Source organism: Lemur catta, chromosome 5, assembly GCF_020740605.2.
Source record: "Lemur catta isolate mLemCat1 chromosome 5, mLemCat1.pri, whole genome shotgun sequence".
NCBI lineage: Eukaryota > Metazoa > Chordata > Mammalia > Primates > Lemuridae > Lemur > Lemur catta.
In genome coordinates, this window is record NC_059132.1 from 41,462,292 (window position 1) to 41,480,914 (window position 18,623).

The 18,623-nt window shown below is 41.4% G+C and overlaps 2 protein-coding genes across 3 annotated transcripts in view; one reads left to right on the forward strand and one right to left on the reverse strand.

Moving 5' to 3' along the window:
* The window catches only part of LOC123638191 (uncharacterized protein C6orf201-like), a 40,931-nt gene extending 34,676 nt beyond the window's left edge, over positions 1-6,255 (forward strand). The window contains exon 3 of the mRNA XM_045551618.1: positions 6,171-6,255. Coding sequence (XP_045407574.1) covers positions 6,171-6,255 — 85 coding nt within the window. The remainder of the gene's footprint in view (positions 1-6,170) is intronic.
* ECI2 (enoyl-CoA delta isomerase 2) lies at positions 1,028-17,612 on the reverse strand. 2 transcript variants are annotated; one of them, XM_045551616.1, is made up of 10 exons: positions 17,507-17,612; positions 16,151-16,313; positions 13,967-14,065; positions 13,549-13,737; positions 11,356-11,425; positions 10,045-10,147; positions 8,829-8,949; positions 4,053-4,142; positions 2,464-2,607; positions 1,028-1,353 (listed from the first exon to the last, which is right to left on the reverse strand). In XM_045551616.1, exons 1-10 carry the CDS (start codon positions 17,548-17,550, stop codon positions 1,198-1,200), a joined length of 1,179 nt encoding a protein of 392 aa, XP_045407572.1. In that variant the 5' UTR covers positions 17,551-17,612; the 3' UTR covers positions 1,028-1,197. The 2 variants fall into 2 exon arrangements, with proteins under 2 accessions (XP_045407572.1, XP_045407573.1); XM_045551617.1 differs by having other exon boundaries at positions 17,449-17,540.
* Positions 17,613-18,623: the final 1,011 nt, after the last annotated feature.

Sequence of the window (18,623 nt, forward strand, 5' to 3'; positions counted from 1 at the left end):
AATTAGTCGGAGGAATGGGCAAGAGGTGGCTTATGCTGCCATGGCAGAACTGGAAAATTCTGCCCGTGTTTTTAATCTCTATTTTGAAATTTACTGGGAGTTTGACTCTGGAAAAGCTCCTTCAATCTCTGTGTCTCAAGATGCCTACTTGTAAAGGGTAGTAGCAACAGGACTTACCTCATTTTAAATTTTTGGCATCTTGTTTTTGGGGGGGTATAATGTATGATAATGGGCCTTAAGCATCTGTCATAGTAAGTGCCCAATAAAAATTAATGGTTATTTCTATTCACATATTTTCTGTAAGACTGAACATTTTGGATTCAGATTACTGGAATAAAAACATTAAGAACTAAAGAGTTAGAGGTTTAGTGGGGTTAGCTACCTGGAAACTGATGGCTGAAGGAAAGGTCAAATAGGAAGAACAATATTTAGAAAAGCAAAATATCCCATGCCACTTTTGTGACCCTTGGAATTACACCCTCAGCCCTTGTCAAGTGACACATATGGCACTAATCAAAACATGAAGTTGCAAGGACAGTTAAGGCAGCTTGCAGGTATGCCTTTCATAAAATACCACATTAAACAAGAATGGGACCCTACCACAGACAAGGAAATAAATACTGATGCAGAGCATTACTTTCTATCAGTTTGACCCAATTTTCCTTCTATGCCTCTTTATTAGATTATGGGGCACAAAAAGGAACTAAGATTTTTTATTTGGTTTCCAGTAATACTATTCCTTCCATTTGTTCCCTTGCTAGGTGGCTGAAAACGAACATGCAACCCACCGAGGATCTCAAGTCCGTGATCTGCCGGCTGTCAGCGTTTGGCCCGATTCAGTCAGTCACTGTGTGCGGAAGTCAAAGTGCTATAGTGGTGTTCAAAGACATGACTTCAGCTTGTAACGCTGTGAGTGCTTTTCAAAGCCGGATCCCAGGCACCATGTTCCAGTGTTCCTGGCAACAACGATTCATGTCAAAAGATGTAAGACTTTCAATCACCAAAAACCTATGGGAATTCTTAAAGCTTGTTTTACAAAATTTTTTATTCATCAGGGCTGGGGTGAAATATAGTCATCATAATGGATATACTAGCACTGAAAAAAGGCATAATGACGTTTATTTAGTTCAAGTACTGGAAATCAGAAGCACGAGCACATCCCTTCCTTGGACATGCTTGGCTCTGCGGTAGTGGTCGTCACAGTTTTGCTTTTCTGGATAAGAAGTTCATGACCGCATTCATGCATTCATCTGACAGCCACCTTTCCTGGAGGACATTGCATTCTTCAGCATTAATAGCGTGTAGCTTTTCTTTCTCCTTATTTCTGATTACTTCTTTTGAAATTCTCATGGCCTGGAAAAACAAAACCAACAACAAGGTTAAGGGTTATTCTAATAGGGGTGGAACTATTCTGTGTTTCTGATTCTTGTTTCTTCAGTGTTCATTTAACTAATCCTGATAAGTCTTAAGATACATGTGTAATATAAGACAGTGCTTTTCAAACTGTAATGTGCATATGAATCGCCTCAGTAGGTGTGGGCAGGCCTGCGATACACATTTCCTAAAAGCCCCAGATAGATGCTAAAGCTTCTGGCTACAGAACCACACTTGAGATAGCAAGAACATAAGAGCAATCAGTCATTTATAAAAATGAAAGTGTTACACAGTAAGAGAAAGTTAAGTCAACCTGTCTGGCTTCTCACCTGGATTATATATATAAAAATATATGAAAATACCACCTATCATCCTGTTCAAGTTATCCCCATAAAGAATTGCCCTGCTGACCTCTTATCATAGAAATGAAATGTCTATTTCATAAGTTTTGTAAGAATCAGTACAGTTGAGCCTTTAACAACACCTGTTTGAACTATGTGGGTCCACTAATATGTGGATTTTTTTTCAATAAAAGTTACACTGAGTGTGCCTGTCTCTCCTGCCTCCCTTCCACCTCCTCCACCTCTGCCACCCCTGAGACAGCAAGACCCACCCCTCCTCTTCCTCCCCCTACTCAACATGAAGATGACAGGGATGAAGACCTTTATGAGATCCACTTCTACTTAATGCATAGTAAATATATTTCCTCTTTTTTATGATTTTCTTTTTTTCCTCTAGCTTACTTTAAGAACGGAGCATGTAATACATGTAACATAGAAAGTATGTGTTAATCAACGGTTTATGTTATTGGTAAGGCTTCTGGTCAACAGTAGGCTATTAGCAGTTAAGTTTTCGCGGAGTTAAGTTATATGTGGGTTTTCAACTGTGCAGGTTGTCAGCACCCACACTGATCAAGGTCAACTGTATTTCCAACATTATGACGATTATTTTAAATCCCAAATTCAGACATGCTTAAAGCTAACTAAAGATGTCTCTTGTCTTTTTTGTGACTCATTCTCTGAAGGCAAGCAAATTTGTCCCTTAGGAAATTATTTCCATGGTTTTTATAAGTAAAAGATGAATACCAACATTTGGGGGGAGCTTTGCATATGCTTTCAGCCTGGTCCAAACTTCTTTCTGAAAAGTGCTGTCAGGAAAAACTTCAGTAACAAGTCCTTGAGCACATGCCTCTCTTGCTGTTAACTTCTTTCCAAAAATAAGCATCTCAGTTGCCTGAAATGAAAAGCAAGGGTAAGATACTAACTTAATAAAATAAGGCTTCAGCAGTGGCTGCTTTCAGGAGGCACAAAGAGATTTACTCAGGGTCTTTTGAGGTTGCTGGCATTTCTCAGTAAGGGAGAAGCTGATGATTTCAATGAGCAACGGTTTGCAAACCAGGTGCTGAGACATCACAGCCTGTCCAGAAGGTCCGGGAGGGCTGCTGCTCCCATGTGTATCTTTGTTGGAGAAGCAAGACTGGGGCAGAAATGACCTGAAGCAGATGCTAAGTCTATGACCCACAGCAGCTATGATTATTTTTTTTAATATACCATAAACCATCACAGAAGAAAGGAAAAAAAAGAAAGAAAAATCATGGTCACAGGGTTAACCTTAAGAAACTTTCAAAATTCCATTCCTTGGAAATTCTACCCAGTGTCTGGCTCTGAGAGTTTCCTTTACCTGCACAGGTACTCAAATCAATTCTATCTGCCTGAAGGAAAGTGAAGACTTATATTTAGTTTCTAAAAAAGCTGAGGCGCTAAGTGTATATCCTCCCTGCATTTACAATTCCTCTTCCAGAAAAGTAAAGACTATTTCATAGCCAAATGCTCTAAGACTTCAAGTTGGTTCTGCCCAACCTTCCAAAGTTCAAACCTGTATAACAATTCAGGCTATAGGACAACATAATGAGATTTAAAAGAATATATATATATTTTTACAGCAAAAACCCAGTAGTGTATGAAAAATAGGCTCAACACACACACTTTGAGATACGAAAGAATGTTTGCAAAGCCTTCCCCTATGCCTTGGTTCTCTGGTCTTGTCACAGTCCCCGTGGAGTCATGCCACAGAAGCATGGGCAACAAGCATGGGCAACAAGGTTCCCATAAACACAGTGACAGACCTGAGCAGCCACGTAACCACCTGGGAGTCTTAACTGCACTGGCAAAACAGGCTGATGGCAAGGCCGCTGTGGTTGAGAGTGGCTGTGGAAGGGGTAAACCCTCATGAAGCCTCACACCTGCTGGTACTTAATACAACTGAAAGTGAAGACGACATTGTCTCTCACAGGGGACAATGGTCATCTATAAAGGAACTAAGTGCCCCCTGAGCTCAGCAGACCAGGGGAGCTGGCATAGCTCCAGTCTTTCAACTGACCAAAGCCACACAGCTGTGGAGGACGAGGTCTAATGCTGCTTGCAAGCAGTGGCACTAGGCAACCAGCTGAAAGTGGAGGATCCCAGTTCCAGGAGCTGCAGAGAATTTCTAATTTCCTTCATACCAGACACTTTCCATAGCCTGGTTTCTCCATACGTAAGACTCCCAAGAGTTGAGGAGCAAATAATTAGCTTCTATCTCTTCTGTCCATATTAACAAAGGAAAGAAGGGAATATGAGATTACTTTTAGAATACAGATGACTCATTAAGTTCTTATTTTTAAGTTTTCCAGAAGTTACCTTGCTTGGGCTCATTATCCTGGGAAAAGTGTAAGAGGAGCATCCTTCTGGACTTTGGCCCAGGTGACTGAACGGAGTATGGAATGTTGCCTACGGGCAGTTGGAGAAAAAAAAAATCTTTTCATATGTGATTTAAAAAAGTCACTCTTTGCTTATAACTTCACAATATTTAATGACTTTTTTTTGAAGTTAAAATTAAGTGGTATAATGTACACACAAAATTCACTCTTTTATGGTGTGTAGTTTGTTGAGTTTAATAGACATAGTTATGTAGTCACCACCATTATAAACATGCAGAACATCTCCATCACCCCAAACATTCCCTACGCCCCTCTGTGGCCAATCCCTTCCTCTCACCTGCAAGCAGCTACTCATCTGTTTTCTGTCTCTACAGTTTTGCTTTTTCTAGGATGTTCTATGAATGGAATCCTACATTCTGTAGCCTTTTGAGTCTGGCATCTGTCACTTAGCATATGGCTTCTGAGAATCACCATGCTGTTGCATATATCAGTGGGTATTTCTGAGTAGTATTCCAGGGTATGCATGTGTTGTGACTTGTTTCTCCATTCACCAGTTAATGGCATTGATGTTGTTTTCAGTATTTAGGCTATTATGAATAAGGCTGTTAGGAAAAACATCAAGTTGCATACCTTAAATATATACAGTCATGGGTTGCTTAACGACAAGGATATGTTCTGAGAAATGTGGTATTAGGCAATTTCACTGTTGTGCGAATAGTAGAGTGTACTTACAGAAACCTAGATGATATAGCCAACTCCATAGCTAGGTCATATGACACAGCTGGCTTGCTCCTGGGCTACAAACCTGTGCAGCATGTTACTGTACTAAATACTGCAGGCAACTGTAACACAATGGAAGTATTTGTGTATCTAAACATACCAAACACAGAAAGGGTACAGTGAAAATAATGGTATTATAATCTTATGGGACCACTGCCGTACACGTGGTCTGTCATTGACTGAAATATGGCTTTGCGGCTCAGGATTGTACAATTCCTATTTGTCAATTATACCTCAATGAAGCTGAAAAAAATATTTTTCAGATATTTCTAACACAAAAAGGTTGTTATGAACATTTGTGTACCAGTCTCTGTGTAAACCAATGTTTTCAATTCTCATGGGTAAATACCTAGGGGTGGAGTAGCTGGGTGTGTGTGTAAATGTATGTTTAACTTAAAAGAAGCTGCCAAACCATTTTCTAAAGTGACTGTACATTTGACATTCCCAACAGCAATGTATGAGAGTTCCAACTGCTCCTCAGCCCCGCTAAAGCTAGTTATTAGGTCTTTTTCATTTTAACCATGCTAGTAGGCAGGTAGTGGTATCTCACTGTGGTTTTAATTTACATGTTTCCAATGATTAATGACCTTTTCATATATTTATTAACCATGAGTATATCTTCTTTGGTGAAGTAACCGTTAAAATATTTTGTCCACTATTTTTTAAGTTAGATTGTTTACCTTCTTATGATTGAGTTGTAAGAGTTCTTTACATATTCAGGTAACAAGTCTTTTATCAGATAAGTGTTAAGCAAATATTTTCTCCTGGTCTGTAGCTTATCTTTTCATTTTCTTAATGGTGTCTTTCCCATATGGTCTTAAGAGCCATTTATTACTTCACTTTTTGTGGCCTATTTATTCCTCACCACTGCCCATTTTTATATTAGGTTGTTAATCCGTCACTTTATAGACATACTTAAAAAATAGAGAGATTAGCCTTTGTCATGTGAGTTGAAAAACTGTTTCCTTAATATGTCATTTGTCTTGATTTTGCCCCAGAGGTTTTTTTGACTGGCTTTAACTATTAGAATCAATTTCAATATTGGTTATTTAGAATATAGTCATTTTTAGTTTTTTTCTAGATTTAAGAAATATTTTTGTGTTTCTTGATAAACAACAAATCTTCATGAAAGAAAATTAATTTATCATTGATAATATATAAAAGAATATTTAAGTTTCATTTCCTATAATTAGATATGGTGTTATTTTTAATGTATATTTGTTAGAAGATATGTAATGTATGCAGCATATAAATCAAAATAAAATATAAAATAAGGTTTTTATTTGACATCACATATCTTCTTTTTTTCCCCCAAAAGAAATCTTATTCAAGAAAATGTTCCCAGAAGACACAGCCTAAGGAACATAAGCAAGAAACTGAAAAAAAATGCCAACCATAGCTAAGGGGCCACAAAGAGGTAGGTACATACAAAGCCAGCAATGAGCAGCATTTAAATGGTGATTTTCAGAAACACAGCAATAGATGTAGTTATGGCTCTAGGCTCTGGCATCACACTACTCTGCAACTTAGTTTCTCACCCTCTCTGTGCCAGTTTTCTCATGAAGAATGGGGAATAAGAGTCCCTTTACATGAATATATGTGTGTATATATATCATGTGTATAAAAGTACACATGGTATCAGAGTACATTACATGAATATATATGTGTGTATATATCATGTGTATAAAATGTGTATTAACCGAGTACCTAGAAAATAGAGAGGATGCAAATATTTATTATTTTTAAGATGTCCACCTTTTTAACTCATACAAGAAATTATCATTTGCTGACAAACAAGCTAACAGGCATTTTTAACCACTGCTCATAATAAAGAATGGATAAATATACTAATATTTTGTTTACATGGGTTAAATATTGATCCATCATTTAATGTGGCATTTATTCATGAAGCCAATAATGATAAATCCTGGAAAAACAATTCCTCTCCACAGATTCTTCCTTTAGTCACTTTATTTTGTATTGACGCTTGCTTTAATTCAATTGGGTCAACTTTTATCAGAAGTCATTATTTGAGAAATAAATCTTACCTTGTGCCAAATTTTTAAAGCATCTAATATCTACATATAGGATATTTTAATATATATAAATAGAACATATATGTTCTCTGATTTTAATTTTTATTCCAATTTATATCATGAGATGAAAGTCATCAAAATATTTAAAAGGATGAGATATATTGAAAGTAATTTTGAATTCAGTGGGAGAATCAGGACAAGATTCAAATATGATAATGTTTGGCCTCCAAGTGCTGAAGAATGAGATCTCCAATTTCAGGTCAGTAACTACTGACCCAGCTCCTACTGAAAGCAGGTCAATGATTAACCAGTTACCTAACCAGAATGTGAACAAAGACTATTGATTTCTGCCTTTGAACAGAAACTCCACCTATAAAGGTTGGGCAACCTCTACAATCTCATTTATTATTTTCATGGGAAAATTATTCCTAAGAATTAGGTCTGCCAACATGTCCAGTCGCATTTGATGGAAGCCAGCAACAGAAGACCGAAAGTATTAAGGACTCTAAAATGTGGTCCTGTCTACTGGTAGAAAAATACCTCTGAACAAAACTAGGAATCTCTTCAGTGGTAAAAAGCATGTTTCCTACAAGGTTGCAGATCAGCACATTTTACCAACATATAAGCAAAAGTCACTTGAACAATCTGATAACCCTAAAGGTGATTATTGGTTCTATGATAAATGTTCTAGGGTAGGCTGGGTGCAGTGGCTCACGCCTGTAATCTTAGCACTTTGGGAGGCCGAGGCGGGAGGATCGCTCAAGGTCAGGAGTTCAAGACCAGCCTGAACAAGAGTGGGATCTCGTCTCTACTAAAAAAAACAAAGAAAATATATGGACAACTAAAAATATATAGAGAAAGTATTAGCCGGGCATGGTGGCGCATGCCTGTAGTCCCAGCTACTTGGGAGGCTGAGGCAGAACGATCGCTTGAGCCCAGGAGTTTGAGGTTGCTGTGAGCTAGGCTGATGCCACGGCACTCACTCTAGCATGGGCAACAGAGTGAGATTCTGTCTCAAAGAAAAAAAAAAAAATGTTCTATAGTAGAAGTTTTCAGATAAATGTTCATCACATCTTGGCTTAAAATGACAAAAGCTGGAAATGGCCTAGGGTTCAGTAGTCAGGGACTGGTTAAATTGATAAATTATTAATATATAACCCAATGTCAGCACTAGTTATCTGAGTGGTGAGATAAAGAGTGATTTTTTTTTTTTAATAAAGAGAGTCCAGCTATGTTGCCCAGGTTGGTCTCAAACTCCTGGCTTCAAGCGATCCTGCCAGAGAGCCACAGGCATGAGCCACCATGCCTGGCCAAGTAGTGATTTTTAATTTTTTCTTTCTACTTTTTCATATTTTTCAAAATTTTCACTATGAGATATATATTACCACTATTATAAAAATAAAAATCAAAATCTATATAATTCAGTGATGAACACAAGGCTGAACTGTGTCTGGGCAAGGAACTTCTCAGAGCTTCAGTTTTCTTATCTGCAAAGGAGGGAGTGAGAGGAGATAATGCCCACTGTCCCTTCTCATTCTAAAATTCTACATACCAGGATTTATTTACTCAGAAAAAAAGGATCAAATAATCCACTTGCATAACCTACAAACATAATATTTCCCCTCCCATAACAAGCTTTGAAGTATTTTAGAGTAAAACAAAAATTGAAAATTGAGTATAATGGTATAATTTGATTAGAATATACGACCATCAGAGTTGGGACAATGTTCACAATACTGGTGTTCAGGGAAATTCAAGTTAATAATGAAGGAAAAACATCAGCCAAATTAGGCTAATTCTTTTGAGAAAAATCTAAATTTAGTACATTCTACCCCAAACCACATGTAATCCATTTACAACTAGCAGTAACAAAGGAGGATTCCCAAGACCTCATCCCCCTACACTGGCCTGACCTCTTGCTGTGCTGGGAGCTGCCTTACCCTGTCGGTCGAATACACGGCATCAAACAGCCCAAGAGTGGTGACGGAGATGCCCACGGCCGGACCATTTACCACTGCAACCAGAGGCTTAGGAAAATCTATAAAACAGCCTACAAAATTCCTACAGAAATAAAAATATAAAATCATTAAACATTCCAAAGCAGTATGACTGAAGCACAGGTGAGACAGTGTGAGTCTGAAATGACAGACCCTCTGGTCAGGCCGGGTGTTTCCACGACCACCAGCGGCGGGGCTCCCCGTCCCGCCACGCCCTGGCTTACACCCCGGCTTCGTCCAGGACGTCCATTTGAATGGCACTTGACCAAGCTCATGCAGTGAGACCTACAGGTTGACCTGGTTCAAATCTTGCGTTCTCAGCAGTGAGTTAAGGGCTGTTCAGGGCCTACAAAGTGTGGGACAGCCTAGCACCTAGAACCTTATTTGCTATTTTTATGGGAAAATCATTCATAAGAATTAGGTCTACCAACATGTCCACTCTGGTTCAACGGAACTCAACAAAAGAAGATCCAAAGAATTTAAGACTCTAAAATGCGGTCTAGTCTACGGGTGGGAAAAATACCTCTGACCAAAACTAGGGATCTCTTCAGTGGTAAAAACTATATGTTTCTATGAGGCTGTAGCTCAGCAAATTTTACCAGCACATAAGCAAAAGTCACTGGAACAATCTGATAGCTGTAACTTATCAGTTCTACCGTAAGCATTCCAGGGTGAAGGCTGTGATCTTAGAGGTTGCCACGGGGACTTCGCACATGCCACAGCACAGCTCAGTGGGAATCAGATAAATGGGACGGGAAGTGTAAGGGCTTCATGACCTCCTTCTGTGTTTGTCAAGACTCCTTCAAGTCTCCTATCACCAGAATCATGGAAGTCATCCATTCCTCTGGCTGGATGAGAATCTGCTAAATTCCTCTGCCTCAATACAAGAGAATTTTATTTTATTTTGGATCCAAAGAGGATTTTATTTACATTCGGAGTTCACGTTATGTTTTCCAGTCAAATCGCACGTAGAGCAGCAGGATGAGGTAGAGAAGTCAGAGTGGAGGAACGGAGGCAGTTTGGAGAAATGTGCTTGTCCAGAGTCACAGTTAACTGCGCTCACATGGAGAAGTAGTAATCTCACTTATGCTCAACGAAATACCACTTTGATGAATAAGAATGAGACCTCTAGGATCAGATAAATGTCAGTCACTCTTACCTCAGTAAAATGGCACTGTTTTTAGCTAGCTCTTCTACTCCCCCAGAGGCCATATCAGTGAAGTTAGTCAGATCATTCCCACTACTGTAATAGTCACCGTTTCCTGCAACAATGAAACCAACAGGTCCACCGATCATTCATTCATTCATTCATTCAGTAATTACTGTGCCAGGCTCTATACTATGCCCTGGAAATTTACTGGAGAACGAGCTACAGTTCTGGCCCTAATTTACAAACTACTAGGCTGAACATTGATGTAAAAACACACAAATAATGTAAATAATGCAGCTCTGGAATAAAGGAAAGGTGCGTAATAATATGAGGGTATGTAACAGGGGCTTTGGTCTAACTGGGGAGTTGAGGGAGGGTCTTTCCTTAGGAGAGGCCAGGTTAGTTAGAGAGGGGTGAGAGGACAGTTCATGCAGAGGGAACAGCATGTGCAAAGGTTCTTTGGAGAGGGTATCCCAGGTATGTATGATGGGTTGAAAGTAGAGCCACCATGGCTGACGCACAACAAGCCAGGGAGAAGTTGGTGCAGGGTGAGCATATGCAGGATAGATCATGTGGAGCTTTGTGGATCCCGTTAAGAAGTTCTGCCTTTTGTTCTAAGAGCCACTGAAGGTATGTGTGTGTGTATGTGTTTAATTAAAGTATAATTTACATGCAATAAAATGTCAAATTCTTGAATTTTCAGTTCAGTGACTTTTGATCACTGTGAATACCCATGTGATCACCATCCAAAACAAGATCCAGAACATCTCCATCACCCCAGGATGTTCCCTTGGGCTCCTTTCTAGCCATACCACCCCAACTGTCCCAAAGCAATCACTCTCTGACTTCAGTCACCACAGATGAGAACTTCTGCCTCCCGTAGAACTGCATGGATTCATGCAATACGTACTCCTTGTCTTGTCTTATTTTGATGAATTATGTTTTAAAGATTCATCCATGTTCTCGTGTGTACCATTTATTCATTCCTTTACTGCCGAATAATACTCCACTATGTGAATAGTCAGCAATTTGTTTATTCATCCATCTATTTTGTATATTTGCCTTGATTACTGTTTTCTGGCTATTGTGAATCAGGCTACCATGACTTTTCCTGTACAAGTCTTTTTATGGACATACACTTTAATTATCTTGGGTAATTGCCAAGGAGTCGATATCCTGTGTTTATTACTTTATTATATATCAATTAGAGTATCACAGTACTGGAAAGGATCTTAGAGCTTTTTAACTCAATTCCCTATTTAGTAAGAGACTCCCCCTGAAAACAGAAATTTAATTAGGAAGTCCAAGAAAATGTGTTACCTGTTATAACAGTTATTGGTGAGTCATCCTTGCTTGCAGCTTCAAGCGCGAGCATGATTTCATGATACATCTACACGAATGGGAAGACAAAAAGCTGAATTCTGGAGATGGGAATCATCACCCAATGGCCTCACTAAATGTCAGTCTGCAAGCCTGGTCTCAGCAAAGTGCCAAACAGTCATGTTGGTTGTATTTATAACCAAAAAGGTGGACCTGTACCCCTGAAAGCATTTTCATACCTTTTACAATTACTTGGTGCATGTTATGCACCAGGTGCTATGGGAGATGCTGGGGGGATATAAACCTCTTTTTTCCAAAAGGGAACAAAAAAGACATAGACCTTGAGCTTTTGGAATTAACAGAGGATTCTGATACTTCAGTAGGGCCAGGGGTGGAAAGTGCAAAGCAGCAGAAAACTCAGAGGAGGGGCTGAGGCTTGTCTAGGGTGGTTAGGGTGGGGTGTGGTCAGAGAAAACTGTCCACAAAGCAATGCTGCCGTTGTGACTGCAAGGAAGAATGAGTGTCCCAGGCAGTCTGGGAAGTACTAACCAATGCCAAAAGGCTGGAATTTCTAAGACACTGTAATGGTATTCAAGGACAACACCTCAAAATTTTAAATCAGCAACGCTTCTGAAAATCTTGGACATGCAGCTATAATTTTTAATACGTTTAAAAGAGGCACATTATCTACCTTAGATGAGATTTCAGTGTGGGAAAGAACAATGAAGAGGGCTGATATTTATGGATACAAAGATGCCAAGCAAGCAAACACACAGGGACTTTATATACTACAGCTGGTCTTCCAGCTGGTCTTCCCATTCATGCGTTCAGCATCCACGGATTCAACCAACCACAGATGGAAAATATTTTTTAAAAAATTCTGCATCTGTACTGAACACATACAGACTTTTTTTCTCATCATTACTCCTTAAACAATACAGTGTAACAACTATTTACGTAGCATTTACATTGGACTAGGTATCATAAACTAGGGATGATTTAAACTACATGAAAGGATATGCATAGGTTATATGCAAATACTACACCATTTTTATATCAGGGACTTGAACATCTGAGGATCTGGGTATCCGTGAGAGGCCCTGAAACCAGTTCCCATGGACACTGAGGGATGAGCGTATGCGAGTAAAGATGTGATCATCTCCACAGAGCCGGGTAATAAGGAAGTAATTCCATCATTGTTACAGTTGTAACAACGCAGCACAGCAGGGCGGACACCGGGATTATGACGTGAATGTATCAGGTTCAATTTAGGTTTTGCCGCTTATTAGTTATGTGAACTAACTAAGGGCAAGTTACTTCTTAACCTAATTATTTTGACGTTAAATAATGATAACAACAGGCTCCTTGTGAGAATGACATGAACCTCTGTGTGGACAGTGCTGACACTTACTAGGCACTCCATAAAGAGTAGCTAATATTGCCACGGTTATAGAGAAGTGAGTTGGGGGAAATGGAAACAAAGTGTGAGTATTAAATGCTTTATTAATTGAAGGACACATATCCCACTTCATAAAATTCTTGACTATTTTAAGTTAGCATATTCTTTCTACCACAATGGAAATTATAAACCCTAATGGTTACAGTCCTCTCACATTTTAGCTACCACTCTGCACCAAGCATCCAATTAATTCCCTACAATATTTTTCAAGAGGGAGGGGCTGAAGTGGTTATTTTGTTATCATTCTAGTTTAATGAGAGATTCACAGATGAAACTGCCCTTGTGAAGCAGCTCACAAATGCTATTTAAAGATGAAGTCCTTCTCTTCTTTCGCCCTCTATTTATACAAAATAAATCTCCAAGTGAGGAGAAAGAGTCCCTCTCAAGTCTAAGTGACAAGAAGATACTTCTGGGGGGCAGGCTATACCAACCTTAGAGGGCCTCTGTGCGAATTCTCTTGTATCAACATGTTTCATTTACATTAATTTACTTGTATTTCCATTATTAGGAAAGTTGCAGTGCCTTTTGGGTATGTCAGAACCTACCTGAAGCTCACAAACACTAAACAATGAATGCCAATGTTGTATGAAGTGGCCACAATTGTAATCTTCCTGTGCAAATCAAATAAGAAATACCGCAAAAATAAGAATGATGCTGAAATTCAACAGTTTTGACTGAAACACATAGAGGAGGAAAAGAAAAGCAGGACAAACTTCCAGGGCAGGTAACATTACCTGACGGTTCATGGCATTTTTTTTGGTGGGCCGGTTTAACATGATCTTTGTGATGCCATCTTCTGAGGTCACCACCAGCGTTTCATATCCAGGTGGTTTCCAGTCTGCTCCAGGCTCCACCTGGCCAGAGGATTTTGATGAAGAACTCAAACTAGCAACCAAATCCACATAGTTCTGCCTGGCAGTTTCCTGAAGAGAAGAGAACAAATAGCTTCAGCCCATGGTCAATGAATAAGCATGTTGAGAAACTTACTATATTAATAAATAGCACCTTGCAATGAAGAAAGACCAGGGACTTTGATTCAATATTGGCACATCAAGAGCTCAAAGATTTCATCTCTAATGGCTTGATGAGAAGCTCCAAGCTTCTTTAGAAGTACAGAAAATAAAAAAAAAGCAGAGTAACAAGTAAATTCACCTTAGGCAGACTGCCAAGGGCACTCCATGTATCCCATTTGGCCTTACTGATCAAGTCGAACACACCTGGTTTGGGCGTATTACAAGGTCCTTCAGTGGCCTGTGAAAAGGAGGGCAATTAATGTCAAATGTCCATGCAAACTGGAGCCCTAAATATTTAAGATCCATAAATCCGCAGCTGGCATGAGTGCCTGGCCAGATCCTTTCACACGGTCTGTAAACTGAACCTGAACTTGCCCCTTACCTTCTCTTTGATGACGTGGCTGCAAATGCACAAACAACAAACAAACTGGACAGACAGAAGATACTATTGGCTGTAAGTCCCCAAGGTAAGTTATAACTGCCTGCATACGAAAATAAGGCAAAATAAAGGTTTTGGGAAAGTACCTTCTAAAAAATTCTAATAGTTCATTAGTTTTATATTGATGATCACATTTTTTGCAACAATCAAAATATTCAAGCAAACAATCTTCAAGGGGAACTAGTCAACAAACATTTGGAAACCCACAGTGTATTCTTAAAGCCCATCTAAAGGTACATAAAACACCACTGATTCGGTGTGGACTTCCGGTAACTGGGCAACAGCACTGTAGCTGAGGTGGGGGGGCGCTGGGGGATTTCAGAATCATTGGCCCTTAAGAAACTTAACTAAACGACAGGCAAGGAAAAAGTAAGAAGTAACTACATTTTATTTGAGGGTAAGTGGAGTGGGTGTTTCAAGATGAATAAAATATCCCACTCAGTGACTTTTCAGGAATGGCAATTTAAAACCACATTTAAAAATTTTTAAATTTTATAATGCAGTTAGCTATAAGAGGAAATAGAGGCTTTGAAAAATAAGAACAGTAAAGGAGGCTACGAGTTTCTATAGACACAGAGTCACCCTGCAGGAGTTAGCCAACTGAGAAGACAGAGGGAACACAGTCCAAAAGAGGTAACGGACTGCCCTTATCTTCTTACTGTCCTCACTGCTGACACCAACTGCAAGGTTGGGGCGGTTCCCAACGCCACCCTCAAGTTCCATAATTTTCTAGAAAGACTCTCAGAACTCACTGCAAGCTGTTATGGTTATCGTTATGGTTTAATAAAGGGACAGGATGGAGATTAAAAGCAGCTGAGGGAGGAAGCACACAGGCTAGAGTCTGGGGCAGTAGTCAATGTGGAATTTTTGTTGTCCTCTCCCTGTGGAGTCAGGAAGCGTGACTTTCCCAGAATTGATGGGTGACAACCAGCCTGCCAAAGAAGCTCACTCCAGCTTCAGTGTCCAGAGTTTTTATTAGGGTTCCATCATGTGTGTATGATCATACAACCTGAAGCCCCCACCCTAAGTCACATTAAGATGGTCCAGGCAAACAAAGACACTCTTATTGGGCATGACAGTCAAGTGCTTAGAGATTAATGTCTCAGACACTGAGACCAAAGCCAGACCTCTTTTGGGGCAAGGTTAAATTATTTACCATACACACTCATATGAAAGTAAAAGAGGCTCATACCAATCACAGAACATAAAAATAGATTAACAACACAGAAGCCCAGAGAGCCAGGAATGCCAGAGAAGTCTTTGGCATCACAACTTAAAAGCTTTAGCTTTTAAATTTTGTTATAAATTTTTTTCAAACATACTAAAGTAGAATATTATAATGAATTCCCAATATGCATCACCCAAATCCAACAATTATCAAATTGCCTTACTTACTTCATCTATCCTTTTCTCTTTTTTGCTTAATTTCAGTGAATTCCAAATATTAATATACGCTATTTCACCCCTACATACTTAGAATGCATTTCTAAAAAATATCAACATTTTCTTACATAACCATGACATCATTAACAATAACTCCTAGGTATCTTCTGATATTCAGTCCATATTCAAATTTCCCCAACTGTCCCAAAATACCTAGTTCAGTTGATTTATTCTAATCAGGAGCCAAGTAAGATCTACAAATTCAATGTTATATTTTATAAGTCTCTTTTACTCTGGCATGATCCTGAGGGGTTACTTTGTGCCTTAATAGTATTTCAAGATCTAATGCACAAAAAACTCCCATATATATACTCTCTAGAGAAAAGGCAGCAATACAAACCCAAAATATTAAAGCTACATTTTAGTAAACATACAGCATATCTATTTAAGGAGTCATTCCATGAAAATGTCTCCAAATGACGTCAAATCTTAGGCATTTACCTGTTTATACAGTGCGTAGAGTTTTAGCTTCACTTCATTTCCTGGATCCTTCTTCAAGAGTTTTACCTGATTCATCGCATTTTCAAAGTCCTTCTGACTGGCTCTCATCGCCATTAGGCTCATATGCAGCCGAACCACTGGGAAATTAATGACCTGCAGAGGACTACAATTAGAGGGGACTGATTTCTACTTGCTCCCAGCCTTTACACTTTACACTCAGCCTGATTGCTAATTGTTCCCAACCTTGGCAGGCCAAAATGCTGTGTTTCTCCATAATTATTTTCTCTATACTTGTTCCCAGCAAGCTGGCTGCAAATGATTGGCAGTAATGATTCCTAGATAAGAAATCAATACAGAAGCTAACTATAGTAATTTTAAAATAAAAGAAAAGAAAGGTACAATCCAGTGAGGTCTTTGTAAGCAAGCAAAATTAATAAAGATCAAAGCAGACAGAACTGAACAGCCAAGTAAATTTTGCCACAGGCAAGATGTAAATGAAGAGCATGCAAAATAGAGGAGGGCAAGAGACAAATGGGTAAAGTACATGGAATTTCATCAGTTGTCCCAAGAGCCTGGAACAGCCTCTGCACTCATTGATTAACAAAGTATAAACTTTGTTATATGTCAGGTCAATTCTTGCCTCTCTGCTCACAAAACATGTGTCCCAACATCCACACAGGTGGAAGCGGGGGATAATGGAAGAAGCAGCAAGAAAAGTTCCAAAGGACAGATGAGCAGATGCTGGCATTCCAGAGAGCCACAGCCTTCTTACCAGCTGGGAGGGAATCCACCTGTGGTGGAAGGTAGTCACTGAAGCCAGGCTCAGCAGGTATATACCCCATCCTCACCTAGAATTACCCAACCCTCATGGAAGATGTTTAACCAGCCAGCCAGGAACAGAGCAGAAACAGCAAACACCGACAGGTGAAAAGCAAGGTTTCCGTTTTGTTTGAGACAGGGTCTCGCTCTGTTGCCCAGGCTGGAGTGCCGTGTCTTCGGCATAGCTCACTGCAGCCTCAAACTCCTGGGCTCCAATGAAACTCCTGCTTCCGCCTCCCGTAGTGCTAGGATTACAGGCGTGAGCCACCTCACCAGGCAAAACTCAAGTTTTGAACCGAAAACCGGGGCCCTGGCCTACCGGACGCGCCATCCTGACCACTCCGGGCCCAGCGGACAGAGAGGGCGCGCGTGTGAGGTCACATTTCAGCCCTCTCTGGCCGGAAAAGCATGAGAGTCAAATCCTGTTCTCACACAGAGAAGACAACCGAGAGGCAGCTCCCATGGGCGGCGACCCTCACCTGGACAGCGGCGTCCTGCGGATGACCTGGGGCCGGGCGGCCCGGGCTTCAGGCTTACCTTGGACACCAGCGCCGAAGCAGTCCGGCCACCAAGTGCGCCATCGCCACCCCGAGAGCGGACGGGCCAGGGCGGGGCCGAAGGCGGGGCCGAAGTGCCCGGGGGCCCAAGCGACGCCGACCGGACCCGAGGGCGGGGGCGGGGCCAGAGCGAGGCCGGGCAGACCCGGGGCGGGGGCGGGGCCAGAGCGAGGCCGGGCAGACCCGGGGGCGGGGCCAGAGCGAGGCCGGGCAGACCCGGGGGCGGGGCCAGAGCGAGGCCGGGCCGACCCGGGGGTGGGGGCGGGGCCAGAGCGAGGCCCGGCAGACCCGGGGGCGGGGGAGGGGGCGGGGCCCGAGCGAGGCCGGGCAGACCCGGGGGCGGGGGCGGGGCTCACCAAAGCGGCGGCGCGCGGGACTGAACGCTGAGGGGCGCTCTGGTCCCAGGCCACGCCGGGGCCAACTTGGAGCTGGAGGCGCTGGCAGCTCCTCTGGCCTTTGGAGCGCCCGAAGCGCACAGGAGGGCGACGGTGTGGCGCGAACACCCGACTCTGCGAGCCTGCGGCAGCCGGAGCACCGTCGCCCAGCGCGGGTTCCGCCCGCAGCTCTGCCCAGGGCCCCGCGGAGCCCAGCGGGCAGGAGTCGCGTCGCCCACATGGCGGGCCGTGAGCTCCCAAGGGACGGGCCCTGCCTTAGAGGCGGGAGGTGGAGTAACAGTCGGGGGCGTGTGCTTACAAATAACCATGTCATTCACCCCAAAAGAAGGTTTACGGACCTGGAAGGACGCCTGCGGATCAGCGATGGTTTTTGGAATATTTTAAACCAACTTTTTCATTCTGTAACTGTGGGTATTTTTGAATTCTGCCGAGGCATTTACAAAGTGTCTTATTTGGTGAAGAATTCTTAACAGTTGGAGGGGCCTTTGGCTGTCTCACCTTGCCGGGTTCCCAGAGACACCGCCCCCGCCCCCAAATCACGCCTCTAAATCGAGTGCTCCAGGTGTAGTGTCTGAACACTCCTGGGTGTTTTAGATTTATGTAGCTGACAGTTGCGGGCTATCAGTAGTGAGCCAGGCTCACTATAATTCTTTCAACAAGCCTGTAGGGAAAATGATACTGCCTTGTTGTGCTGATGTGGAA

Coding starts and splice junctions, on each gene's coding strand:
- ECI2 (XM_045551616.1), bottom strand. CDS start 17,550: ATGGCGCACTTGGTGGCCGGACTGCTTCGGCGCTGGTGTCCAAG. Junction 14,066..16,150: donor TCTACGCACTGTATAAACAG/GTAAATGCCTAA, acceptor TCCTTTTCACAG/GCCACTGAAGGACCTTGTAA. Junction 2,608..4,052: donor GGATAATGAGCCCAAGCAAG/GTAACTTCTGGA, acceptor TTTTCATTTCAG/GCAACTGAGATGCTTATTTT.